The sequence below is a fragment of the Lampris incognitus genome, chromosome 2, assembly GCF_029633865.1.
Source record: "Lampris incognitus isolate fLamInc1 chromosome 2, fLamInc1.hap2, whole genome shotgun sequence".
Taxonomy (NCBI): Eukaryota; Metazoa; Chordata; class Actinopteri; order Lampriformes; family Lampridae; genus Lampris; species Lampris incognitus.
Window position 1 is genome coordinate 104528305 of NC_079212.1, and position 27858 is coordinate 104556162.

General features: G+C 43.4%; 1 protein-coding gene across 1 annotated transcript in view; it reads right to left on the reverse strand.

The window, feature by feature from the left end:
- Positions 1–27858, reverse strand: part of mmp24 (matrix metallopeptidase 24) — a 115171-nt gene that overhangs the window by 22985 nt on the left and 64328 nt on the right. The window contains exons 5-7 of the mRNA XM_056273396.1: positions 26246–26450; positions 9426–9587; positions 6984–7201 (exon numbers count right to left, since the gene is read on the reverse strand). Coding sequence (XP_056129371.1) covers positions 6984–7201; positions 9426–9587; positions 26246–26450 — 585 coding nt within the window. The remainder of the gene's footprint in view (positions 1–6983; positions 7202–9425; positions 9588–26245; positions 26451–27858) is intronic.

Below are 27858 nucleotides of genomic sequence, written 5' to 3' on the forward strand. Positions count from 1 at the left end.
TACCGACATCCATATTGTTATCAGGTATGAACGGAATCTGTTTCACACACCATCTGGATTTTTCTTTTTTTTTTTGGATTTTGATTTGAGATACTTTATTGATCCCCGTGGAGAAATTATGCTCTGCATTTTACCCATCCTAGCTGTGTAGCTAGGAGCAGTGGGCAGCCACCATGTAGCACCCGGGGACCAACTCCAGTTCTTTTCCCATGCCTCGGTCAGGGGCACGGACAGGAGTATAAATCCTAACATGCATGTCTTTTTTTGATGGTGGGGGAAACCGGAGAACCCGGAGAAACCCCACAGCAGACACGGGCAGAACATGCAAGCTCCACACAGAGGACGACCTGGGATGACCCCCAAGGTTGGACAACCCCGGGGTTTGAACCCAGGACCTTCTTACTGTGAGGTGACAGCGCTAACCACTGAGCCACCATGCCACCATATATCACATATATGGATATATGTGGCTACAGGAGGTCAGGTGTGAACAGAGCCTCAGAGACACACGTGCATACAGGATGCGAAGGCAAGAAAGACATAGTATATACTATACGTATACAGTTCACACAGCCACACAGCAACAAAGACCCAACCACACATATGTGAGTCAGATGGTAAAACATCATCCATTGGCTACTAATGCATCTGTGTTTGAACCGAAATGGGAAAAAATAGCATAATTTCTTCTACTGAAAGGCACTAAGTGTTTCTCACAAAGGGACACTCACAACCTTGGTGCTCTTAACATCCCGGCATACCTCATAAACTAGGACATTAAATAGACTGCACTATATTTTTCTCCCCTTTTCATCTCAATTTTGACATGTCCAATTCTCCGTTTTCTTAAGGATCTGCCACTGGCCCGACCACTACTCTGGCTGGGAAGGGTGCAGAATCTACATGCACATCCTCTGATACAGGTGGAACCAGATGACCGCCTCTTTTCACCTGCCGGCTGCAGCTTTCTCCTTGACACTACTATAATTTTCCTTATCTCAAAGTATTGAATGTTGCTATTTGAGAACATTTGCTGTTTGACATGGCTGCTCAAAAATGTACCAATGCAACACATATAGTTGTATTGTAATGTCTATATAACAGAGCAAAAAACCTTTTCTTTTTTTCAGATGGTACAATTACATAATTAATAACTAATCCTTTTTGCACTGTATCAAATGCATTGTTAAGACACTTTGATATGTTTACTCAGTTTGGGAATGCACACTGTTGTGTTCTCTATAGACACAACATAGGAGCGATAACAACATGTATAGAGGCCTGTGGAGGGAATTTCAAGCAGATATTTATGCGTGTGGTCAAAGATTAAAAAATGTGAGAAAGATTTTTCCATGAAGAAAATCATATACTTGTGATCAAAGATTTGTTAACATCAAAAAATTTGGACGTTTAAATTAAAATTTGCAAATGCAGGTGTATCTCACAAGGACAAAACATGTCACCTATTGAGTTGCACATCTATATTTTTGCAGGTATAAATCACATTCTGTGGGAACAATGTAGTGCAGAGACACTCACCATGTCTGCCAAGACATAAATCTTTTCTGCACTATTTTTTTTTGTAGGAACTGGCAGAAAAATCTGTATGTGTATCCTTCAATGATATTTCAGTTTCTTATAGCCAATCAGAACTCTGTAATAACCGATCAATGTAGAGATGATAATTACCCTTTGACCTTCAGTGTGACAGCCCACGGGAGTCCGGCAGCAGACTGCAGTTAGAGAAATGCCAGGTCAAAAAGACGCCTGGCTAAGGATGAATCATTATGGTATTTCATACCAAGCAATGTTTTTAAAAAGGTTGCGAGTTTAAAATCTGAAATTCTTATTACATCTTAATAACTGTCTGATTGACTTCCTCTTAACTCATAAGTTCCAACAACACATTTTGCTGTCATGGAAGCTATGCTTCCTCTATAATTTATCTTCCCACAAATCTGTCGTGGAATAATAGGAACATTACCATCAAACACAAGTCACTCCCCCTCCCAAGATGGCACAACAGAGAAATCAACCTTCTTTCAGACATGTTTGATTTCCAAAGTCATGTTTTGTCCTATCAACAATTCATGGGAGAGTGTGATTTCCTGTACCTCAAGGAGTTCAGTTTTGTAGTAAAAGCTTTCCCCAGTGGGTTGAATCAATTTATGAGGAATCATTTAAGGTGTGAGGAGGCCAAAAGAGATTATCCAGACTTTGCTCTGTCTCCCTCCCTATCTTCCTGTCCGTCTGTCAATCAATCAATCAATCAATCAATCAATCAATCAATCAATCAATCAATCAATCAATCAATCAATCAATCAATCAATCAATCAACCAACCAACCAACCAACCAACCAACCAACCAACCAACCATCCATCCATCCATCCATCCATCCATCCATCAATCAAGCAAATCTATCTATCTGTCTATTTATCTATCTAGAGATATATAGATATATATGTATATCATATGACATAGAATTTCTCATCTCTCATATCCGTTATTTGGTCTTTGCTGGGTGACTCTGACAGACCTCATTACCCTCAGCCAATATGCTTTCTCTGTTTCCACAGGTCTGAGTAACACTCTTTGACATTTGCTCCATTCTGCTGTGTGTTGCACGCACGGCAGACATAAACAGCAGACAGAAGAGGAAATGGCCAAGCTGGGTAGACAGAGAGAGAGCGAAAGGAGAGAGAGAGAGAGAGAGAGAGAGAGAGAGAGAGAGAGAGAGAGAGAGAGAGAGAGAGAGAGAGAGAGAGAGAGGTATTTAAATGGACAAAGTCAGAGAACACAAAAAAGGAATAGAGGCACAGAGAAAAAGTCAAATGGCATTCAAGAGGGAATGAGACAGGGGAGCAGACACGAAATAATTTAGACCCACAGACATTAGGGAGATAGCTGGCAGGAGAGCCAATAGACAGGCACACAGGAAGGTAGAGGGAGGGACCAAAACACCAAAACAGACAAGTAGATGGACATGATGGATAGAGGGACAAACTAGAGGATGGACAGAAGACAAGGATGGAGGTAGACAGATGCTAGTAGAACAATAGATGAGGACAGTCACATAGACGGGAAGGACGATAGACAGATATCGATAAAGACAGAATAGCAAGCAGACAGACAGGCAGAGGCTTGTAGACAGATAGACAGGCACAACAACAGGTAGACTCAGTTGAAGGCAGACAGATGGACACATGGAAGAAGATTGACAGAGATGCAGACAGACAGACAAGGAGTGAGGCAGAGAGACAGATACAGACAGGCAGGCAGACAGACAAGCAGTGAGACAAACTGACAGATAGGCAGGCAGATCCCTGACCTTTTCAAACATTCAGTTTAAAGATCAGAGGAATCAAAATGGATTTTCTCCCTCTCTCTCTCTGCTTCTCTCTCTATCACAGACACATCCAATACATTTCTTATCATCATATTTCAAAGGCTGAGCTGACCATTTTCTCTCATTTTATGGAATAAATACAGGCTGGCAGTGCTCCTTTGTTGATCCTTTAAAGGGCAGTTTCAACATTTTTTGACTTGTGGATGTGTACCTTTGTGTGAAACCACGTGCACAGCAGATAAAACACTCCCCTGTTAAAACGGTAGGTTTTTGTGATGTAAAAAAAAAAAAATGAAACCAAGATGACTCATGTCAGAACTTTTTCCACCTTTACTGTGAATTTGCAACCTATAAAAACAAAGTGAAAAACAATCAGAAACATTTTAGGGAAGAAAAAAAAGAGAAAAACACAAAATTTAGAATAACCTGGTTGTAGAAGTGTGCACACCCTTTTATAATTGGGGATGTGGCTGTGTTCAGAATTAACCCGTCACATTTAAACTCATGTTAAATAGTAGTTAGTGTACACCTGCCATCAATTGAAATGACTAATTAACCCCAAGCTAAATTCAGCTGTCCCTGTAGGAGTTTCCTGACATCTTCTTTGGTTGCATCCAACTGCAAAAGCCATGGTCCACCAAGAGCTCACAAAGCATGAGCGGGATCTCATTGTTGAAAGGTATCGATCAGGAGAGGGGTACAAGAGAATTTCCAAGGCATTATATATACCATGGAACATATTGAAGACAATCATCAATAAGTGGAGAAAATATGGCACAACAGGGACATTACCAAGAACAGGGCACCCCTCAAAAATTGGTGAGAAGACAAGGAGAAACTTGGTCACGAAGGCTGCCAAGAGGCCTAGGGCAACATTCAAGGAGCTGCAGATATTTCTGCCAAGTACTGCTTGCTCCCTACATGTGACCACAATCTCCTGTAGTACTCGTCATATGTCTGGGCTATGGGGTATGGTGGCAAGACAGAAACCTTTTCATATGAAAAAAAAAATAAACAAGGCCGGCTACATTTTGCAAAAAACCCAGTCTCCTAAAACCACGTGGAAAATGTGCTATAGTTTGATGAGACCAAGGCTGAACTTTTTGGCTATAATTCCAACAGGTATATTTGGCACAAAAACAACACTGCACATAACCAAAAAACACAAAACAACCAAAAAACACCATACCCACAGTGACGTATAGTGGTGGCAGAATCATGCTTTGTGGCTGCTTTTCTTCAGCGGGAACCGGGGCTTTAGTCAAGGTGGAGGGAATCATTAATAGATCCAAATACCAGTCGATTTTGGAGCAAAACCTTCAGGTGTCTGCTAGAAAGATGAAGAGGAATTTCACCTTTCAGCACGACAACATACTACATCCAAATCACCAGAGGAATGGCTTTACCAAGAGAAAAGCAATGATTTGGAATGGCCCAGCCAGAGCCCAGACCTGAATCTAACTGAAAGTCTGTGGGGTGACGTGAAGAGGGCTGTGCACAGGAGATGTCCTTGCAATTTGATGGAGCTGGAACATTTTTTTGCACGGAAGAGTGGAAAATATTGCCAAGTCAAGATGTGCCACGCTGATAGACTCTTACCCAAGAAGACTGAGTGCTGTAAAAAAAAATCAAAAGGCGCTTCAACAGAGTATTACTTTAGGGGTGTTCACACACCAGATTATTGTAAGTTTAGCATTTTTCTTTCTTTTTTTCCTAAAAGGTTTCTGATTATTTTTCACTTTATCTTTATAGGTTGCAATGTGTGTGTGTGTGTGTGTGTGTGTGTGTGTGTGTGAGAATCTAATTTTGGAATTTGAATATTGAGCTATGATGAGGTCAGTAAAGGAGTATTTTTTACATCACCAAAACTTGCTATTTTAACAGGGGTGTGTGGACTTTTTTATATTCACTGTACACGAACATGTGGATAAATGCCCAAAACATGCTCTATACCATATGTGCATATAACCTAATTCTATGCCTGTGTTAGGAAGTTGGAGGACATCGACTCAACCCGATCCCCAAAGCAAAGTGTGTGCTCTTCTCTTGAGATACTGGAACTGAAAAGTCTGGCAAGAGAAACCACACATTACCCAGCATATGTCATTGGGTGGTTGTTTCTTATCCAAAGTGCCTCACAGCACCATGAGAGCTTGGATTTTTGAGCATGGGTGGCCCCCTGTGGTAATCCAGCCCACAACTCTGGCAGCTTTAGAGCTTGGCTCTAGCGGATGAGCCACAGAACCACGACCACACCACACTCTCAAGCCACTGAAGTCTTTGGATTTGTCTCGTCTGAACCTCTTGGCATCTGCCTGCGTTATATAGTGAAACACAGCCACGTGACTCACTCTATAGGGGCTGTCCAACTGTTTTTGTGAACAGGATGGAGGACCCAATTAACTGGTGGATGTTCCAGTGTCATGGTACGTGATGACATTCCTCACTGTAGAGACAGATTTTGATTTAATGCATTGTACGTGTGTTTGAGCCTGGATCAAAATGACAAACAGCAATGTTTTGCTATACTGAATATATCCTGCAACCATCTTATACTGGTGCTGTGACTGACACTATGGTATTTCTTTTTTGTATGCTGTAGATCAGATCTTCTCAAAAACGTCATATAGACACCCATTAGGTAACAGACCATGTTATAAGATCTTGCAAAAGGGAAATGAAATAGGAAATGTTTTGTTGTGAATTTAGTGTGAAGTCAGCACTCTATGGAGGGAGATAATGGTGGAGGTGAGTGTTGAACTGATGATTAGAAGAAAAACATATTCCGGTACATTTATTTTTTTTTGTAGAATGATTTTTAGATTATAGTAAAAACACTTTTTACTCATTTTAATTAGAAGCTCTTGGAACCATATCAAGGATCCCTGGGGTGCTAAACCCCACATTCACATTCACTTCTGTAGAAAGAACTTAATAGGTATATCCTGTTGTTGTCCCTTTCAATTTAAACCAAGGTCACAGAGAACACTCTGATTGGCTGGAGACTGTGTTAAGACCATTTAATGCATACACAGTTTGACTCGAGTTTAGTCACTGTTCTAGATTAATGCGCTGGCCATAATGTTGCTATGTAACTACAGCAACACACTGAATCAGTAGCACGTCCAGCAAACATTCAAAGCATCAGCTTAATGGCTAACTTTTGCTTCATAACATTTTAATTCTGAGTGCAAAACAATCAACAAAAAATAACTGAAAGCTTTTATTTTTATTTTTTAGCAAGTGATTATGGTATAAGTGGGATAATCCATGACACGGTGTGAATTAAAGGATTTTCATACTCCATGTAGAACTGTGTCAGTTCTTTGCCTCCGTGTCGTGAGTTGAACTTCTTTAACTCACACCATATTGTGGGTTATCCCTTGTTGGTTATATTTCAGACTATTCTTTACACCTTCTAGTGGCAGAAAATTGAACAAAATTGATAATTTTCTAAACAGTTCCTTGGAGGTGTAACGACAGTGCAGTGATCCTACAGCTGAATATGAAGCTTCTACACCGACCACATCTTTTCCACACCGCTCATCTTTTAGATAGAAATAATGGAATTTGTCTGGTTTTCCATGTCATGACAGTTCTCTGACCGCATCTCACAATTAATCCCTCTTCACTCACCTTGAAGACAAACATCTCCCGCCTGAAGAAGGCCACGGTGTTGAAGTTACCATCACAGATGTTGGGCTTGCCATTACCGGGGAGTGCCGGCCGGTCACCTGAGGGTGGTCGTGCTGGGCGGGACTGGCGGTCATGTTTGCGTTCAGAGGTGGAGTGCGTCCGTCGAGAGGGCAATGTAGGTAGGGGCCTCGTGGGCTCCAACATGGCCGTCGGAATGCCTGAAGGTCAAAGGTCAACAGTAACAGGTATTGGTTCTCCACCGAAAGATTTGATTTTTGCTTTGGTGTGTATAGCAGGAGTTTATACTGTGATTCTTTCTTGACAAGGAACCTCAAAAACATGAGGCAGCTGTATGCTTTTATTTCATTTGGTTAATGTATAATTTGATTATTTTCAGGTAATTTTGGGGTATTCAGTGGCCAAAAAACAGCAAACACATCATTCTTCAAAAAGAAAAGATAGGTTAGATGCATCTCTTTCATCTGGTACCAAACAGATGCTATCGCCAATCACCATGCACACCAATGATTTATTTGTAATACCTGCATGACAGATCTGCAAACTAAAGTGTTTATCTTAAAAACAGTTTAACAAGTTTTGAATTGTGTTAATAATCCTCAGCAGCAACTTCCATAGTATATCTAACTGGTATGCCAGCAAGCATGTGTGTGTGTGTGTGTGTGTGTGTGTGTGTGTGTGTGTGTGTGTGTGTGTGTGTGTGTGAGAATCTCATTTTGGAATTTGAATATTGAGCTATGATGAGGTCAGTAAAGGAGTATTTTAGGGCCTATCTTGCAGAAGCAATATTTTGAGGCTGACATGTTTTTTTTTTTTAATTCACAATAACTGGTGCAAGAGAAAAAAAATCTGGTCACACAGCTGATGCCAGTATTGTCCCTCTACATTTCTATCAAATGTCATCCATGTGTCCTGACCTTTAGTGTTACAGTTATCTTTGTTCCACTGTAATGTGGCCTGCTAAGAAGCCTCAGGGAAACCAGGCATCGGTCAACAGAGAACAAATCCACTCGATAAACAAATGTCACTGACATATGGGCACCATTTGGGCTCTTGAGGTGTACAGATTACTGGCGAGTAAATGTCCAGTCTTTTTTAATCCCTCTTGGTATAGCAAAGTTTGTTTTCATTGTGTCATTATCCAAATTACACCTGCTGGTAGTTATTGATACTAATGTGACAAAACAGATGTTAAGACTTTTTATTTTGCTTGTTATCAAAATTATGTGGTTTAGATAGAAATGTATTTCTTATCCTGTTAATTGCTTCACTGTGGCTATATTCGATAACAGCGTGTTACAATGCAATGCTCAGATGTGTTTTAAGGTAGCTAGCAAGTGAGTAAGATAAGAGTAGATAAAAACACGAGTCAGACGAACTGACTTCAGCTCTGCTGAACTGATGCAAAAGCCTCTATTGTACAATGTCGTCAATGATAAGCATCCAATCAAGATATTATATATCAAAATATGTAACATTAAAAACTCATTTCAAATTGCGCAGTCAATGCCATGCCTACTTACAATTGCAAACTTAAGACAGATCCTACATCTTTTCTGTTCACAACAAAGTCACTCAGCAGTTGTGCTTTACATCGATGACACTGTTGTGTCTTTGTTATTATTTAAGTTTAATTTGTACTGAGTGAGGGCGGCACGGTGGCCCAGTAGTTAGCACTGTTGCCTCACAGCAAGAAGGTCCTGGGTTTGAACCCTGAGGTTGTCCAACCTTGGGGGTCATCCCAGGTCATCCTTTGTATAGAGTTTGGATGTTCCCCCCATGTCTGTGTGAGTTTCCTCTGGATGCTCCGGTTTCCTCCCACAGTCCAAAGACATGTCGGTCAGGTGAATCGGCCGTATTAAATTTTCCCTAGGTGTGAATGTGTCTGCCCTGGAATGGACTGGCGACCTGTCCAGGGTGTTTCCCCACCCTCCGTCCTATGACTGCAGGGATAGGCTCCAGCATCCCGCGACCCTAATTGGGATAAGCGGCTTGGGAAATGGATGGATGAATTGTACCGAGTGTCATTTGCAAACCCCTGGTAAAATTGTGGTCACCATGAGGCTTTCTGTCAGAAGACATTACCTTGTAACACTGTGGGGACAATTTCTACCTGTCATTTGACCTCCAGAAAAGAATATTTAACATATTGTTTGCGTATTTAGTTTTGCTTTATGTCCCCCAATTTTCCCACTCTGTAATATTTTTCTCTTGTCTTTTAATTTTTTTTTCTTTACTAGTATCCCTTTTTTTACTCTGTTAAATGTCTTTGAGATGTGGGGAAGTGCTGTAAATATAACATGTATTAATTCCTACTGCTGCAAGCATGGTTTTCTCTGTTGGCCATGCTTCTCCATATCTATAACCAGAATATGCAACCTGAAGATATGGTAATTAAACTGAAGGTACTGATAAGCAGCCTACCGTAGATTTTCTGTATGCCTTGCAGATCATCCAGTGGCAGTTTGAAGTTGTGCGTCTCCATGTACTGATAAAAGGGAGCCATGATTGCGCTGGGGTCATTTGAATGTTCCAGTCCCAACGCATGGCCGAGCTCATGGACCGCCACCAGAAACAGATCGTTACCTGGGAGGAGATAGTGAGAGAAAGAAGGAGAGAGGGAGGGGGAGACACAAAAGGAAGGATAGAGAGGTCAGACTTGGAGATGAGACATGGCATGAGAGAGAGAGAGAGAGAGAGAGAGAGATAGAGAGAGATAGAGAGAGAGTGAGAGTGTATGAGAGAGAGAGAGTGAACAGAAAAAGAGAGAGGGAACAGAAAAAGAGAGCGAGACTAGGAAATAAGGAGAATGAGTGTTAGAGAGGTAAGTAGAGCTGGGAAGAGAGCATGAAAGATTAAAGAAGAAAGGACAGAGGGAGGAAAGAGAGAGAGAGACAGGGAGAGAGAGAGCAGAAAAGAGAGCAAGGGGAAAGGGAAGAGAGCGAAAGAGGGGTAAAGGAGAGAAGGCAGGAGGAAAGGATGGATAGACACAGCAAGGGAGAAACAAGATGGGAGGAAGGAGTGTGGAAGGAGTTCAGGGAAGAGAGGAAGATAATTAATACTGGGCTTAGCTGACATTCGGTGGAACGTTATGCGGATTATTTCAGCCGAGAGCTGGAGAGTCCAACAGAGCACAGTACAAGTATCTGCTGCTGACAAGCCTTTTGCTACTTTTTGTTCGGTTAAAAACCACAGTTTACTGAAAACTCTGCCATCGTCTCTTCTCTGAAAGGAAACAAAGCATCCCCAGTGTAAACACGGCGGATGAGACCAAAGAGGCGCCTTCGAAGGCAATGAGAACGGGCAGCTAAACTTAGTCTGATTCACTGTTGACTCATCTGCAGTCTGATGTGAATTTCACATCAGAGGAAGAATTTGCAATGAAGGCTTGTGCTGTTAGTCTGTGATTCTGGGTCTTTATTCTTTTATTCATTGCCCTCCATTTTACATGGGTTTAAGGCAATGCCCTCAGAGACAGAGGTCCAAATTTAACTCATTCTTCCGTGGCTGCTGCTTAGCTGCAGATTGCATGAGAGTTGGTCAAACCATCCCTGTGCCACATTTATAGTTAGAATCATATTTAGTCCAAATGTTTATGTTATATTTAAAATGCCTAATTTGTGATTTCATGAATGTAAAAACAGGGCCGCCTGCCATTGATGTTGTGCCCTCACAGGGTACGGATGGAAACTATAAAATCCGCTCTGGCGACCCCTGAGAAACAGGGAATAAGCTAAAGGAAGATTGTCTAAATAAAGTGATACAGGTATAAAGTGGAAAATTGCTTACTTAAATTCAAATGTCAGAGCAAATGGAAAAAATATGCAAAATATGAAATGCCTAAACCCATCCATCCTTCCATTATCCAAACCACTTATCCTACACAGGGTTGCGGGATGCTGGAGCCTATCCCAGCAGTCATTGGGCAGCAGGCAGGGAGACACCCTGGACAGACCGCCAGGCCATCACAGGGTCCACACACACACACACACACACACACACACACACACACACACACACACACACACACACACACACACACACACACACATTCACACCTAGGGGTAATTTAGTACAGCTGATTCACCTGACCTATGTGTCTTTGGACTGTGGGAGGAAACCGGAGCCCCCGGAAGAAACCCACACAGACACGGGGAGAACATGCAAACTCCACACAGAGGACGGCCCGGGACGACCCCCCAAGGTTAGACTTCCTGGGGGTCAAACTCAGGACCACGCTAACCACTGCGCCACCATGCCGCCATCACACTTCCATAACCTTCAACCCCATGAGGGTTTAAGATAGTCACAAACTACACACACATCAATGTAGTACCCTTTTTCTGATGTAGTTTTGACATGTCTAAACCCATTATTTCTATTCTATCTTAATTACCACTACATTCTGCTGAATGTTTTTGCTCATTTGTGCAACTGACAGCATTTGAGCTGCACATGACAGGCAAAAATATCCCTGTTATATGTTCTGAATAAGCCTTAGAGAAATGTTATGCATTTCAGTATCTCACATGGTTAAACAAATGACTTGGATAGAGAACAAAAGCCAGGGAGGATGATTCTTTTCATTTCAAGACTTGCTCAAACAAGAGAAAAGAGGGATAGATAGGAAGAGGGGCCAACACGTCCCTTTTAATTGAAGAGATAAGGACAGAAGGAAGGGGGAGACATAATTGTGGTGGCAGAAGTCTGAAGGTTACTATACCAGTGAGGAGCCCAAACCAAGTCTGGTCACAACAGTGACCTGGAGGTCACAGGGAGCAGAGGACCCATGCTCTGCAGACTGCAGATAAGCCACTACTACTACTATTACTACTACTGCTGCTACTGCTACCACTACTACTACTACCACTACTACTACCACCACCACTACTACTACTACCACTACTACTACCACCACCACTACTACTACTACTACTACTATTACCACTACTGCTACTACCACTACTACTACTATTACTACTACTACTGCTACTACTACTGCTACTACTACTACAACTACTACTGTTACTACTATAGTTGTTACAGCTACTACCAGCAACAGCTAGTGCTATTACTACTACTATTATTACTATTACTGCTACTACTACTATTACTGCCACTACTGCTGCAAGTACTACCAGTGCTAATACAGCTAATAGTGCTTCTCCTGCTCCTCTTACTACTACTACTACTACTACTACTAACACTATTACTACTACTGCTGTTACTACAGTTACTCATACCATTACAACTGCAACTACTGCTATTACTCTTACTGCACCCACTACTAAAACTACTGCTACTGCATCTACAGCTACTACTACATATACTACTGCTACTATTACTACTGCTCCTACTAAGGCTGCTAAAAATACTACTCCTACCATAGTGAGTACATAATGAGAACTGCTACTGCTTCTAATAGCAATTACTGCTGCTGCTACTACAAGTACGGCATCTATCAAGATGATCAATGATACAACCACTACCACTACTACTACTACTTTCGGCTGCTCCCGTTAGGCGTCGCCACAGCGGATCATCCCTTTCCATTTCTTCCTGTCTTCCGCGTCTTCCTCTGTCACACCAGCCACCTGCATGTCTTCCCTCACTACATCCATAAACCTCCTCTTTGGCCTTCCTCTTCTCCTCTTCCCTGGCAGCTCCATATTCAGCATCCATACAACCACTACCACTACCACCCTAAAACAGCTACTGAAGACGATGAAGGGATGAAGCGGTGGGAGAAGGGAAAAAAGCCATAGGGAGAAGACAGCGAATAGGGTGAAGAAGAAGAATAAAAGAGACTTAGGACAAAAAAATAAAGACAACAAAAAACGTGAAGCTGAAGAGAAGTGTTGTCTCTCGACATGCCTGTGGGGTTTGTTTAAACCAGGGTCAGTGCCTTAATCAAGAGCTGCGATTCTGAGCAGCTGTCAGACATTTAATAACTTCTTACGCACTGAATGCGGAGCTCACGTTAATACATTTCATCACCATGGTAATTGGCTTGAACCTAATTACAGGCCGTAATTACATCCCCCCCCTCTCCACAGGCTATTCTGTTTGAAGATCACAGCCTCGGTGGCTGGCAGCTGACTTGTGCACCAAATGTGCTGCCAGAGCATGGATGGTGCGTTTCTCCTTCTCCCTCACTTCTCCTCTCTGCCCACCCTGTCTCTCTCTCTCTCTCTCTCTCTCTCTCTCTCTCTCTCTCTCTCTCTCTAGCCTTCACTCCCCATCTTTTTTTCTCCCTGCCCTATCCAACTCTTTCTCCTCTCTCTAGTGTCTCTGTTGTATATGTCTCTCCTTCTCTCTCTCTCTTTCTTCTTTGTATCTTACTGTGGTGATTTTTGGTTAATTCTCTGGCATTTCACATTTCGCATAATTTAAAATGGTGGACACAAATGAGCAGATACACTCTCTCCGTCCTTCCCTCCTTTTCACCACACCTTTCCATTCCCTCTCCGTGTCTCCCTGTGGAATAACACCATTCTATGTACCGGATATCTACCCCACACGGGCTACCGTCGCTCCCGTAGTGTAATTTAAATCAGTTCAACATGACGCACTAGCATAAAAACTAGGACAAAAATTGCCAAAGCATGAAGATGGAGAGTTTTTGTTTCATGTTGTTAAAGCCCCTTCTCCCCTTGGTATAAAGAAATGTGTACTTGTATGTGTGTGTGTGTGTGTGTGTGTGTGCGTGCGTGTGTGCATGTGTGCATGCACCAGGTTTTTTTATTTCATGGGTCCCCATGAGGAAAAGGGTCTATTTTAGCGTTAGGATTTGGGTTTGGGATTAAGGTTAGGATTAGGTTAAGGTTAGGGTAAGGGTTAAGGTTAGGCATGCAGTTATGAGGGTTAAGGTTAGGGTTAAGGGCTAGGCAATGAATGTAGTCAATGAGAGGTCCCCACAAGTATAGGGTGACATGGTGTGTGTGTGTGTGTGTGTGTGTGTTGGTCACTCACATATCCTTTGTAAGTGACCAACTATTAGATGTTACTATATTCTGAGCAGCAAGATACCACGTGTTTCCTTGCCATGGTGCCTTCCCTAATTTTGAATACACAATCAAGCTCTGTTTTGAACAAATAAGAATATGAAATCATGATAAATTGAAAAATGAGGATTTTAGAATGAGGCATATTGTCTGTTTCTCTCCCTCCCTTGGTATATATACATCTTTCTTTCTTTGCTTTACTCTTCATTCCTCTCTCTCTCTCTCTCTCTCTCTCTCTCTCTCTCTCTCTCTCTCTCTCTCTCTCTCTGTCTCTGTCTCGGAGCGGAAGTGTGAGTGCGCATTTCGGTTTTTGGCGTTTTCTCTTTTATAACTTTTCTATGTTCGTTGTTTCGTGTTTTTTGGGGGGTTTGTATTTTGACAGATTTACTGTCGTGGTGGTGTATTTTGATAGCGGAGCGGGTTCGGCCGGCCTGGCTGTGAGTCATGCAGACTCGCGGAGTCGGCGGCGCGGGGTTGGAGGAGCTCACACGCCGACATGGAGTTAAATTTTGTCCGAACTTCAAGTGCTCGGTAGAAGACTGCGGTTTAGCAATCGGAAAAGTCGTTGGTTATGATAGTGTAAAGTCCGCATTGAGAATGAGAAGTGGAGTCGTCGTGTTTCTCGACAGTATTGACAAGGTCAACGTAGTTGTGAAGCAAGGCATGGTGATCCAGGACACCTTTGTTCAGGTGGTGCCGCTGGTCAATCCGGCCAAAAAGGTCATCTTGTCTAAAGTCCCTCCGTTCATTAGCAACGCCATGCTGCGGAGAGAACTGGCGAGACACGGAAAATTAATGTCACCGATAAAACTGATCAATCTGAGCTGCGAGTCTCCACTTTTAAAACAAGTTGTTACCTTCAGAAGGCAGGTCTTTATGGATCTGAGGAACAAAGTGGAGTTAAATCTGATTTTGAAGTTCAGAGTTGATGGTTTTGACTACGATGTGTATGTATCATCAGAGACAATTAAATGTTTTGGCTGCGGAATGGAGGGTCATCTCATCCGTTCCTGTCCAGAGAAATCAACTGCTGAGCCAAATGAGGGTGAGACGGCAGCACAGCGTCCCGAGCGAACTGGGACTGCGGCGCCGAGCTCAAAGCAGGGAGAAACGCAGCAGGGAGAAAACCAGAGTGAAGCTGAGTTTCTGGCTGCTGGTTCAGGTGCTGCTGTTACTGGTTCGGCTAACCCAGAGACTGCTGGTGGAATGTTGCTGATCTGGGTTCTGCTAAAGCAGGGGCTGCTGGCTCAGTTGCTGACGATGCGGGTTCGGCGAGTTCAGGGGCTGTGGGTTCAGGTGCTTCTGATCCGGGCCCTACACAGGTCAACACTGTTGTAGAGGTTGTTGAAAAGTGTCCCACAGATACTACTACCTGTGATGTAACATACACACAGACTGAAACTATTGAAGCAGAATGTTCTCTGGAGGAGGAATGTGTGATGTTGGTAAAGGAAGGCCCTTCTAAGGTCAAGGATAAAAAGAGGAAACCTGATGAGGTGTCTCTGCCTTCTAGTATAGCGACAAAGTTTTCTCGTCAGAGCAGGGTTCTGCAGTCGGATGAGAGTGAAGGTGATGAAGCCAGTGATGTGGAGTCTCTGGCTGCCTCGCAGACGGGGACTCAACAACAGACTGGATACTCTCTAGTGAGCATTAAGAAGTTCTTGCAGGACACTAAGGGGGCCAGAAATGTAAAAGTTGACAAAGTGTTTCCTGACTTGCAGCTCTTCCTTGATTCAGTGAAGATTTTTCTGAGAAGTCCTGGTGGTCTGGGGGAGAAAGCTTTCACTGAACAGGAATCTTTTCGTTTGAAAAAAATAGTTCAAAAGGTCAGAAAGCAGTTAGGGAATGATGAATAAGTTTTTAAATTTACTGTTTTTCTGTCCACTTATATCTGTTTTGCAACTTATTTTCTGTATTATGGAGGAACCCAGCCACTGAGGATGCACAAGCCAGTGCATCCTTAGTGCCGGTCCCAAGCCCGGACAAATGGGGAGGGTTGCGTCAGGAAGGGCATCCGGCGTAAAATCTTTGCCAAATCAAATATGCGGATCATAAATAAGACTTACATACCGGATCGGTCGAGGCCCGGGTTACCAACGACCGCCACCGGTACTGTTAACCAGCAGGGTGTCGGTGGAAACTATGCTACTGTTGGCAAAGGAGAAGGAGAGGGGGAAAGCATGTCCAGAGGCAGCTAGAGAGGAGGAAGGGTAGGCATGTGGAGGTGAGAGTTGGAACTTTGAATGTTGGCACTATGACTGGTAAATGGAGAGAGCTGGCTGACATGATGGAAAGAAGAAAGGTAGGCATACTGTGTGTGCAAGAGACCAGGTGGAAGGGGAGTAAGGCCAGGAGTATCGGAGGTGGGTTCAAACTCTTCTACCATGGTGTGAATGGGAGGAGTAATGGGGTAGGGGTAATTCTGAAGGAAGAGTATGTCAAGAGCGTGCTGGAGGTGAAGAGAGTGTCAGACAGAGTGATGAGTATGAAGCTGGAAATTGAAGGTTTATTGCTGAATGTTATCAGCGCGTATGCCCCGCAAGTTGGGTGTGAGATGGATGAAAAAGAAGAATTCTGGAGTGAGTTGGACGACATGGTGGAGAGGGTACCCAAGGAGGAGAGAGTGGTGATTGGAGCGGACTTCAATGGACATGTTGGTGAAGGGAACAGAGGTGATGAGGGGGTGATGGGAAGGTATGGAGTCAAGAAGAGAAATGTGGAAGGACAGATGGTGGTCGATTTTGCGAAAAGGATGGAAATGGCTGTGGTGAATACATATTTCAAGAAGAGGGAGGAACACAGGGTGACGTACAAGAGTGGAGGAAAGTGCACACAGGTGGACTATATCTTATGTAGAAGGCGCCATCTAAAAGGGATTGGCGACTGCAAGGTGGTGATAGGGGAGAACGTAGCTAGGCAGCATCGGATGGTGGTCTGTAGGATGACTTTGGAGACCAAGAAGAGGAAGCGAGTGAAGTCACAGCCGAAGATCAAATGGTGGAAGTTGAAGAAGGAAGACTGTTGTGTGGAGTTCAGGCAGGAGTTAAGACAGGCACTGGGTGGTAGTGAAGAGTTGCCAGATGGCTGGAAAACCACTGCAGAAATAGTGAGGGAGACAGCTAGGAAGGTACTTGGTGTGTCATCAGGACAGAGGAAGGAAGACAAGGAGACTTGGTGGTGGAATGAGGAAGTACAGCAAATTATACAGAGGAAAAGGTTGGCAAAGAAGAAGTGGGATAGTCAGAGAGATGAAGAAAGTAGACAGGAGTACAAGGAGATGCAGCGTAAAGCAAAGAGAGAGGTGGCAAAGGCAAAGGAAAAGGCGTATGGTGAGTTGTATGACAGATTAGACACTAAGGAAGGAGAAAAGGACTTGTACCGATTGGCTAGACAGAGGGACCAAGCTGCAAAGGATGTGCAGCAAGTTAGGGCGATCAAGGATAGAGATGGAAATGTGCTGACAAGTGAGGAGAGTGTGCTAAGAAGGTGGAAGGAATACTTTGAGGGGCTGATGAATGAAGAAAATGAGAGAGAGAGAAGGTTGGATGATGTAGGGATAGTGAATCAGGAAGTTCAGCGGATTAGCAAGGAGGAAGTGAGGGCAGCTATGAAGAGGATGAAGAGTGGAAAGGCAGTTGGTCCTGATGACATACCTGTGGAGGCATGGAGATGTTTAGGAGAGATGGCAGTGGAGTTTTTAACTAGATTGTTTAACACAATCCTGGAAAGTGAGAGGATGCCTGAGGAGTGGAGAAGAAGCATACTGGTACCGATTTTCAAGAACAAGGGCGATGTGCAGAACTGTAACAACTACGGAGGTATAAAGTTGATCAGCCACAGCATGAAGATTTGGGAAAGAGTAATAGAAGCTAGGTTAAGAGGAGAGGTGATGATCAGTGAGCAGCAGTATGGTTTCATGCCACGAAAGAGCACCACAGATGCGATGTTTGCTTTGAGAATGTTGATTGAGAAGTATAGAGAAGGCCAGAAAGAGTTGCATTGTGTCTTTGTAGATTTAGAGAAAGCTTATGACAGAGTGCCGAGAGAGGAGGTGTGGTATTGTATGAGGAAGTCAGGAGTTGCAGAGAAGTAAGTAGGAGTGGTGCAGGATACATATGAGGGAAGTGTGACAATGGTGAGGTGTGCGGTTGGAATGACAGATGGGTTCAAGGTGGAGGTGGGATTACATCAAGGATCGGCTCTTAGCCCTTTCTTGTTTGCAATGGTGATGGACAGGTTGATGGACAAGATCAGGCAGGAGTCTCCATGGACGATGATGTTCGCGGATGACATTGTGATCTGTAGCGAGAGTAGGGTGCAGGTTGAGGAGAGCCTGGAGAGGTGGAGGTATGCACTGGAGAGAAGAGGAATGAAAGTCAGTAGGAGCAAGACGGAATACCTATGCGTGAATGAGAGAGAGGACAGTGGAATGGTCAGGATGCAAGGAGTGGAGGTGACAAAGGCATTTGAGTTTAAATACTTGGGGTCAACTGTCCAAAGTAACGGGGAGTGCAGTAGAGAGGTGAAAAAGAGAGTGCAGGCAGGTTGGAGTGGGTGGAGAAGTGTGTCAGGAGTGATTTGCGACAGAAGGGTATCAGCAAGAGTTAAAGGGAAAGTTTACAAGATGGTTGTGAGACCAGCTATGTTATATGGTTTGGAGACAGTGGCACTGACGAAAAGACAGGAGGCGGAGCTGGAGGTGGCAGAGTTGAAGATGCTAAGATTTTCATTGGGAGTGATGAAGGAGGACAGGATTAGGAATGATTATATTAGAGGGACCGCTCAGGTTGGACGGTTTGGAGACAAAGCAAGAGAGGCAAGATTGAGATGGCTTGGACATGTGTGGAGGAGAGATGCTGAGTATATTGGGAGAAGGATGCTGAATATGGAGCTGCCAGGGAAGAGGAGAAGAGGAAGGCCAAAGAGGAGGTTTATGGATGTGGTGAGGGAAGACATGCAGGTGGCTGGTGTGACAGAGGAAGACGCAGAAGACAGGAAGAAATGGAAATGGATGATCCGCTGTGGCGACCCCTAACGGGAGCAGCTGAAAGTAGTAGTAGTAGTTTCTGTGTTATGGAGGACATAAGAATAGGGACCTTAAACTTAAATGGACCATCAACAACCTGATATCATCAATGTTATGGCATCGCCTGTCAGTTGTTGACCCCCCCACCAGGCCTGCTGTCCGAGATCCAGGCTCTTCTTGTCGAGTTCTTCTGGGACAAACTGCACTGGGTGCCTCAGTGTATGCTGTACCTGCTGAGGGTTGAAGTAGGGCAGGGCCTGCTCCACCTGAGCAGCAGGGGGGCTACCTTCCTTTTCCAGTTCCTGCAAAGGTTTCTGTATGGTCCTGTTGAGTTAGTGTGGAGGTCGCTGGCTTGCACCATTCTGAGCCAGCTAGGTGGCCTGGGACTGGACAGATCTTTGGTTTTGATGGACTTGAAACAGCTTAACATCAAGGACCTACCTGACTTCTACTGTGGGCTGCTCAAGGTGTGGAACTTGTTAAACAAAGAGAGACTAAGACAACACAGCTCTTTGTTTTGGCTGCTCCAGGAACCAATCATACATGGCTTCCGTTTCAGTGCAGTCTGTCAAGTGGGGCCAACTCTGCTGAGGCGGTTCTGCGTGTTGAACGTGGTGACTCCAGGACATGTGGTTCACCTTGCAGGCCCATACTTGGACAATCCAGATCTTCTTGCCTCCCGCTTAGAGCTGAGATCAACCCGCGTCATCACTCTGCTGCTTACCAAATGGAGAGAAGCTCTCACAAGTGGTGAACGGACACTGTTGGTCCAGCATTATAATGGTTCTGTTAGACCCGATGAGAAGGATGTTTTCCCCTCAATGAACATTTCCCCAGATTTTAAGGGCTGTACAGGACCCCTTTTAAAAAGTGAGAATCCCTCTGTGTTTTCTTTTCTGGGTCCAAATGGAAGGTCAGTGTACTAAATGTATGTTAAAGTTCTGCACAGCGACAAATTGAATGGTAAACCTTACACCCCATGGAAGGCTCACCTAGGTCTGAGGGACAGTGTTGGTCCTGAGTGGAGAGCGCTGTACAAACCACCATTGGGGAAAAGAACTGCAGACCTGCAGTGGAGGGTCTTACATGGTATTGTGGCTGTTAATGCTTTTGTCTCTGTTATTAATACTGATGTTAGCCATGATTGCCCATTTTGCTCTTATCGTGAAACTGTCTTTCGTTGTTTCATGGAATGTTGTCGACTGCTGCCACTGTTTACATTTCTGGAAAATGTTTTTGGGTTGTTTGGGGAGGTCTTTTCCAAACCCATGTTCATTCTGGGCTACAGGTACTCTCAGAAAAACAAGGCCAAATGCCAGCTTCTTAATTTTGTTCTGGGGAGTGCAAAGATGGCCCTGTACCTGAGCAGAAGAAACAGACTGAAGGACGCTGGGGATGATGATGCTGTTTTTGTGTTCATAAAAATGTTAAGGGCTCGTTTGAAAGTAGATTTTTGCTACTTCAAATCGATGGATGATCTGGGAAGTTTTTGCAGTGTGTGGTGTTATAAAAATGTGCTTTGCTGTATTGTGGATGATGAGCTGATCTTGGGGAGTGTCCTGAGATGATTTAGATTCTGTGAATCTGATGTTACCGACCATGTTGGTCTTTGTGTTGTAATTTTATTGTAATTTTTATTAGAGTATTGTTGAAAGTCTCTCTCTCTCTCTCTCTCTCTCTCTCTCTCTCTCTCTCTCTCTCTCTCTCTCTCTCTCTCTCTCTTTATTGATTGTAAGGCAAGAGTTTGGGTTGATGTTAGATTTTACACACTGTCATGGACAATTTACATGATTTTATAATATAGTGGCGCTATAATGGAGTAATTTGCTCTCTAATAAATGGTGGTTTAATCTTAAGCCCTGCTGAGATGCAATTTTATTTGGATGGGCTTTTGATTTGATTAGTATCCTGTACATAACTTGTTTTTAAAAAAAATCAAAACAGAAACATCTCTCTCTGTTCTGCTCTCTTTTTTTCTCATGTTAGAATAAATTATAGGTCTCATTTACCCGCTCTCCCTCCTTTTGTTGATCCATTTTATCCTTCTTGTCATTCTTTGCTTTGTTCTTTATTCCCTTTTTTTTTACTCTTTCTCGCTCTGTCACTCTCTCCCTATCTCATTCTGTTTCATGTCCATTTTTTCTACTTCCTCTGGATATATGGGACATATGTACACACACGCACGCACACGCGCACGCACACACATGCACTCAGAGTATTCCTCTCTCTCTCTCTCTCTCTCTGCATCTATCTATCTCTTTCTCTCTTATCCAGCTCAAACCCTACTGTGGCACAGAAAAAGACAAGGATCACATTACAGCACACTGCGTACATTTCACATACAGCGGCCTTGTGGGAGTTCCCAGTGGGCATCATGGATTGAGGACTGTGGTTGGTCTTATAGGCTGCTTCTGCACCCCGCTGGGACAATAAATGGCTTTCTGTTGTGTTGGTTTCCATTGCCCATCTGTGATAAATATGATGTCTGATGGAACCTGCCTCTCAGGCTATGCCACAACTCTACCGCATCGTTTGAAAACTCAATATATCCTCAAAGCTATCTTAGGGGGCGTCCGGATAGTGAAGCAGTCTATTTCGTTGCCTACCAACACGGGGATCACCTGGTCGAATCCCCGTGTTACCTCCAGCTTGGTCGGGCATCGCTGCAGACACAATTGGCCGTGTCTGCGGGTGGAAAGCTGGATGTGGGTATGTGTCCTGGTCACTGCACTAGCACCTCCTCTGGTCGGTCGAGGTGCCTGTTCAGGAGGGAGGGGGAACCGGGAGGAATAGCGTGATTGTCCCTCGCACTGTCCCCCCCTGGTGAAACAGCTGGCAGCTCCACATGTATTGGAAAAACATGAGGTGGTCTGCAGCCCTCCTGGATCGGTAGAGGGGATGGAGCAGCGGGGTGATTGGCCAGGTACAATTGGGGAGAAAAAAAAGTGGGGGATGTCGCTATCCTGTTAATGTTATATCCTTCTGTCACTAAGACATGTGACTAATTTAAAAACATTTTTTTATACATGATGATGCTGGTACTAAATGCATTTTTCTCTAATATTTGACTGGAAAATTACCAAATGCATTTTTTTCCCAATATATGATGAAGTTGGTTTAATTGGAGCATATTGATTGAAACCCAAATATTAAACCTATAAATCCGCCCTTGTCAATGTGATAGAATATGGTCCGTTTTGTACTTTGTGAACAAAATCTTTTTCTATATATATAGAAAAAGTTTTTTTTGTACAGATTCATTTTTTTAGGCAGAATACAGCAGAAAGCAGAAAAGAAGATACGCTGACAAGGTTCAAGACCTGAATTTGAATGTACAGCGTTGTAACTACAGTTTGGATCCTTCTATTTATACCCTCTGTTGAAGGTGCAGTGTCCGCTGTTACAGTGCAATGCATGCTGGGACAAACAGGGCTCAAGCATTCATATGGCAGCGAGCTTTAATAGGCTGCACATAAAATCAAACCTCCAACCACCTTGGGCAAGGAGGTGCGGGACCGCCCTTGGAGTTTCCCCCTGCCTGTGTCTTTATGAAAAAACATTTTGCTACAGAAATGTCTCAAGTTGCCCTTACTTACATTATTTGCTAACACTAATATCCATGGAATTAAACTGGATTTAGGGTTTTTTTTTAATGATTTTTCAAGAACACATTTTTCTTATTAAATATCTGGCTGACATTACATTTCTGTACTCAAAAACAAATAAAGCAGGCCAATATTTGCTCATGTGTCCTCTGCGAGCCTACGGACTCGTAGTAGCGCTGAGAAAATAGTCTGTGCTGCGAGCACACAAATGATACAAATGAAGCTCACACATTAGTCTCTTTCACAGTGTCTGCACAACCTTGTGATTAGGATTGGAGAGTTGTCTTTAATTACCCCCCCCACACACACACACACACACCATTATGACACTAATGGCAACCACATTTACAGTTAGACCTTCAGGCCTACCCAGGAGAGATGTGTTCAGGTTGTGGAAAAAAAATGAAAAAGTTATTGAAAAAGTGTTTTTGCGAATGGAGGAGGAAAATTCATAGAGGCTATCTGAGGACTTGCTTTATGGAGATCATGATAATATTTTTAAAGTAATTTGTAGGTTAGTGCTGTGAAAAAGACGCTTCTTGCATTTATTTAAATTAGTCTTGCAGCAGCGGATATGATAAGGCATTAAAACAATTTAACATGGCATTCCTGGTGTGGATATGGATAGGTTCATAGCAGAGACTGCCTCTCAACTATTAAAAAAAAAGCCCTTTTGAAGCCATGGTCGTATGGCCTTTTTGTCCTCGCACTGCCCTTCTGAAGCTGATACCCCGAATTAGTTTCACTGGCTTTGGAGAACTTTGCCGCCTGGCTATCTTGTCTCTAATCTTTCAATTACTGTGTGTGTGTGTGTGTGTGTGCGCGTGTGTGCGCGTGTGTGTAGGGATTTAGGAGATGGACAAACACTGGTAAGTATGCACTCTCATGCACCTACAAGCATCAGAGAAAACACACACACCAGTTGTCTAATCACCAGTAGAGGCCATTCTGCCGATTAATGAATCAATACAGATAGGGTACAGATCACAGATCAGGGAGTCATCCATCTATACCCACTGTGTGTGTGTGTGTGTGTGTGTGTGTGTGTGTGTGTGTGTTTGAGAGAGAGAGAGAGAGAGAGAGAGAGTGAGGTATTTAAATGGAATTGCTTAAATTTTGAGCTGCTCTGTCAAAGCTAATTCCCTATTCTGCTAATCTCTCAAACTAGATTTCCTTCTCTTTAAATCTCTCTCTCTCCCTGTCTCCCTCTTTGCCTCTTTGTCTGTCTCCCTCTCGGCACATTCATTTTTCATGGTGAGAGTATTTTGGCATGGGTCATTTATCAAACTGAGATAGAAGGAAAAAGAAAACAGCCATGGATGTGATTTTTGCCCCTCAATTTTTCAGCCAATGACTGAATGGTTGGAGCACACATGATCGATATCAAAGATTTCCCTCCACCTACAATCTAGGGGTTTCATTCTAATATTCTGGACCAACATTTCTGACGGCCATTTTAAATCATGGATCCAGAAAAAGGTCAATTTTGCAAAGGACGGGTCTTGTGATTATGATCCATAATGCACGTAGATACACTTAAAGTGCTTAGCCTTATGCAAATAATCATGTTGAAAGAATTGTTGCAATTGTTAGGTACCATTGTTGCTTTCAAATGGTGCTCAGCTCTGTGAACTTTTGTTCCCTCAAATTGTGACCTACACTGAAAGGCTGTTTATTTCAGTGGTCTGAGTGGTAAAGCATAATTACAAGGAATAGAGACCTATGTTTCATTCTTTTTAGGGACAATACACTGACAGAAAACTTTGGTGTGGGGAAAAAAATAAAACCAACCCCAAAATGAAATTCTTGTGATGGTTGGTCAAACTAGCTCAAGCCTGGAAAACCTGGGCTAAACTTCACGTTTCTGTTGTGGCTCAAAGCTTACCCGAAGAAACCCTGATCTCAGAGAGTAAATTCAAGGGTTGAATTGGGTCGGCGAGGACACTGCCACACAATAACAGCAGTTTATATGAATGTTCCAGGAATTTAGCAGACATCAAAAGGGATATTCCAGACAGGAATGGTGACATTTGGTATTGTTCATCTTAAGGCCTGGTCCTTACTGCTTACCTCTGCCTGACAACATGGCTGCTGCTGCTGCTGCAGCCCTGTCGTTCTACACTGGGCTTGCATTTGACAATGGCCATCAATATAATCCAATGTTTCAATTCCTTTCAGACACGACCCCTAATATTCTGCTAATTTATTACCATATAGCCTACATGGGGTTTCTGCTATGACTATGTAGTGCACATGCAGCCTCCATTTTCTCCTAACATGTAATTGCTAAAATGGTTAAAAAATATTTAGGGCATCTGGGTAGTATGGCGGTCTATTCTGTTGCCAACCAACATGGGGATTGCCGGTTCGAATCCTCGTGTTACCTCCAGTTTGGTCGGGCATCCCTACAGACAAAATTGGCTGTGTCTGCAGGTGGGAAGCCGGGTGTGGGTGTGTGTCCTGGCTGCTGCACTAGCGCCTCATCTGGTCGGTCGAGGCGCCTGTTTGGGGGGGGGGGACTAGGGGGAATAGCGTGATCCTCTCACACGCTATGTCCCCCTGGCAAAACTCCTCACTGTCAGGTGAAAAGAAGCGGCTGGCAACTCCACATGTATCGGAGGAGGCATGTGGTAGCCTGCAGCCCTTCCCGGATTGGCAGAGGAGGTAGAGCAGCAACTGGGATGGCTCAGAGAGCAGGGTGAATGGCCAGGTACAATTGGGGAGAAAAAGGGGGGGGGATATATTTTTCATGTCTGTGACATATTCTACAGATACAGATATTGAAACTATAGTGAAAGGTGTCAGTTATGTGATGTAATGTCGCTGGTATGATGTCAATATGACTATCAACAGATCATTTTCACTGTCTATTTTTTGCTGAACCATGCGCCTCATGCAGAGAAAATAAGCACCAGGTCTATTCTCTAGAGCTGCATGGCTGCAGCGTGGCTTGAATTGCACCTGAGCCACGCGGGCTGTGTGGCTGCTCTAACCTTTTACCATGGGCACCCAAATGCAAAGCAAGAGTTTCCGCAGTGCACATGCACTGCTCAGGTAGGCAGTGTGGCCTGGGCAATTTGAACCTTTATTTTATAGCAAATTCATACACTAAGAAAGTATTACCCGTGATGCCCCAGAGGGTGCAAGTTTGTTATTTGCAGTTCTTCAGAACTGTAAATGTAAACAGCATTTGCTGCAAAATCGCCATTAATTGTGCACAGTATGATCAGTCAAATTCATCCACAGGCCTGGAATTTGAGATTTTCACCCAGTGCAATTTGTGCAACAGTAGAGCCTATTGTCTAATCACATCACATTAGAATGAAAGAGTGCATAGTTAGGATCTGGTGCCCTGATACCGGAGCTGAGCTGCCGCTACAATGATGATATCAGATAGAGAAGTACTAGGAAAGGAAATAGTATCTGTTGAAAGTGGTGGAATGATTGCTTGTTTGGTGGAAGCCTTTAGCTTAAGTGACAGGAAAAAGGATGAATATATTAAAGCTCTCTTCCAATTACATGACATTCACCAGCATGGAATAAAAAAAAAAAACCAGCGAATTTCAAAATGTTAACATAACGTTTTAAACAGTAGTAAAAGTGTCGCACCATCGTGGTTAGCGTTGCCCAGCGTCCAAGGCTCATCTGAGTCGAAGTGTGTGTCCCCTCCGATGCCAGGGCCAGGAAAGTAAGCGTGGGCCAGGAAGCCCCCTTCGCCATCAAATGGAGAGCTGTCACCGTGAAAGCCAGACGCAAAGAAGATCATGATGTCAGCCTCCTTGCCCTCATTCTTGATGTCCGAGTATGGCACCTCCTGAGGAGACAGAAGAATATTGTAGAGTTTAGACCAGTACTGTTCGGTATAGTGCACTATCATAAACTCACTGTCCCCTATTTAAGTCATCACAGGACCATTTTACTGTTTACTTTCAAAATTAGTTCCTGGAAGGGCTAATAACTTTTCATAACTATGGCTTGGCTAGGTCTGGCTTCTAACTAAAACTTACAAGAGCTATGATCAAACCTACTGTTTGTCAACATTTTATTGCCAACTAGAAGAGTGCAGATCTCTGCCAGGCTGCTCTCCCCTTCTCCAGTGTCCAGACTTGGGTGAAAAACCAGCTGAGGAGTTAGCACTCAACTGCAGTATAAAACAGGTTTTTCAAAGATTTTGAATCACTGCAACCAGGACAGGTCCTTGATCATACAGTCATAACTGTGCACAAACATTATCAGGCTGACAGGCCCAGCGAGAGTAGTAGTCCATGGGCCAGAGCCCAAAATGTCCTATTTCGGTACACTCAAGGTGGCAAAACTTACTTATAATTTTTGAAAGGATCCATGTCTGTAGATGATATTTTGGTATGATAACCATTCCTGAGTGGCAGCTGTATCACAGTTATCAGCTCATGAAGTTAACCACCCGCTAAACTAAATTGCATTTTAGACGCTGGTGCATATCCTGGTTTAGCCTCATGGTCAGGACATTTTTCAATGTTCTATAATATTGTCTTTGGTATCATTTTAAAGGGGACCTTCTTAGCTTTCATTCAAGCCCTGTTGTGGATATTTCTCACAAATATAGAGGTCACTTGAGCTCTTCAACCCGTCAATAACACACATCTTTCTGCAATTTTCGCCTAAACTATATACTTTCTTTTAGCCCTGTGGCATCTAGGAATATCAGGGACACAAAACACAAAAACTGGAATACTCACAGGACTGTAAAGATTCAGGAAATGTATAATATACCCATACTATTTCATTGTGTGAGGTGATTGTGAACCTTAAATTAGAAGGGCATTATTACTAAGAAACTAACTAGACCAAAGCCAGTTAGTCCATGGGTCAGACCAGATATCGATATCACCCAAGGTGACACAACTTCACTGGTGCCATTTTATTTGGTACACTAACAGAAGTAAAATAATACATGATAACCTTTCCAAATGAGCAGCTATTTCATTTTTCTTTCAGGAAACCTGTTTCTGTGCCTCTCACGATTGTGTATTTGCCCAGATTTTTACAAATATAGCATTTCAACACCCCTGGTACTGATTAGCCTAGCTTAAACTCTGGGACAGTTCTTAGTTGGCCAACAACCAAGGATAACCAGTACTGTGTACTTCCATTCATTGTGCTAAGCTAGGCTAACGTGCAGCCAGATAGCTTTCTACTAAACACATATAGAGGAAACTGTTATCTATCTTCTTGTCTCACTC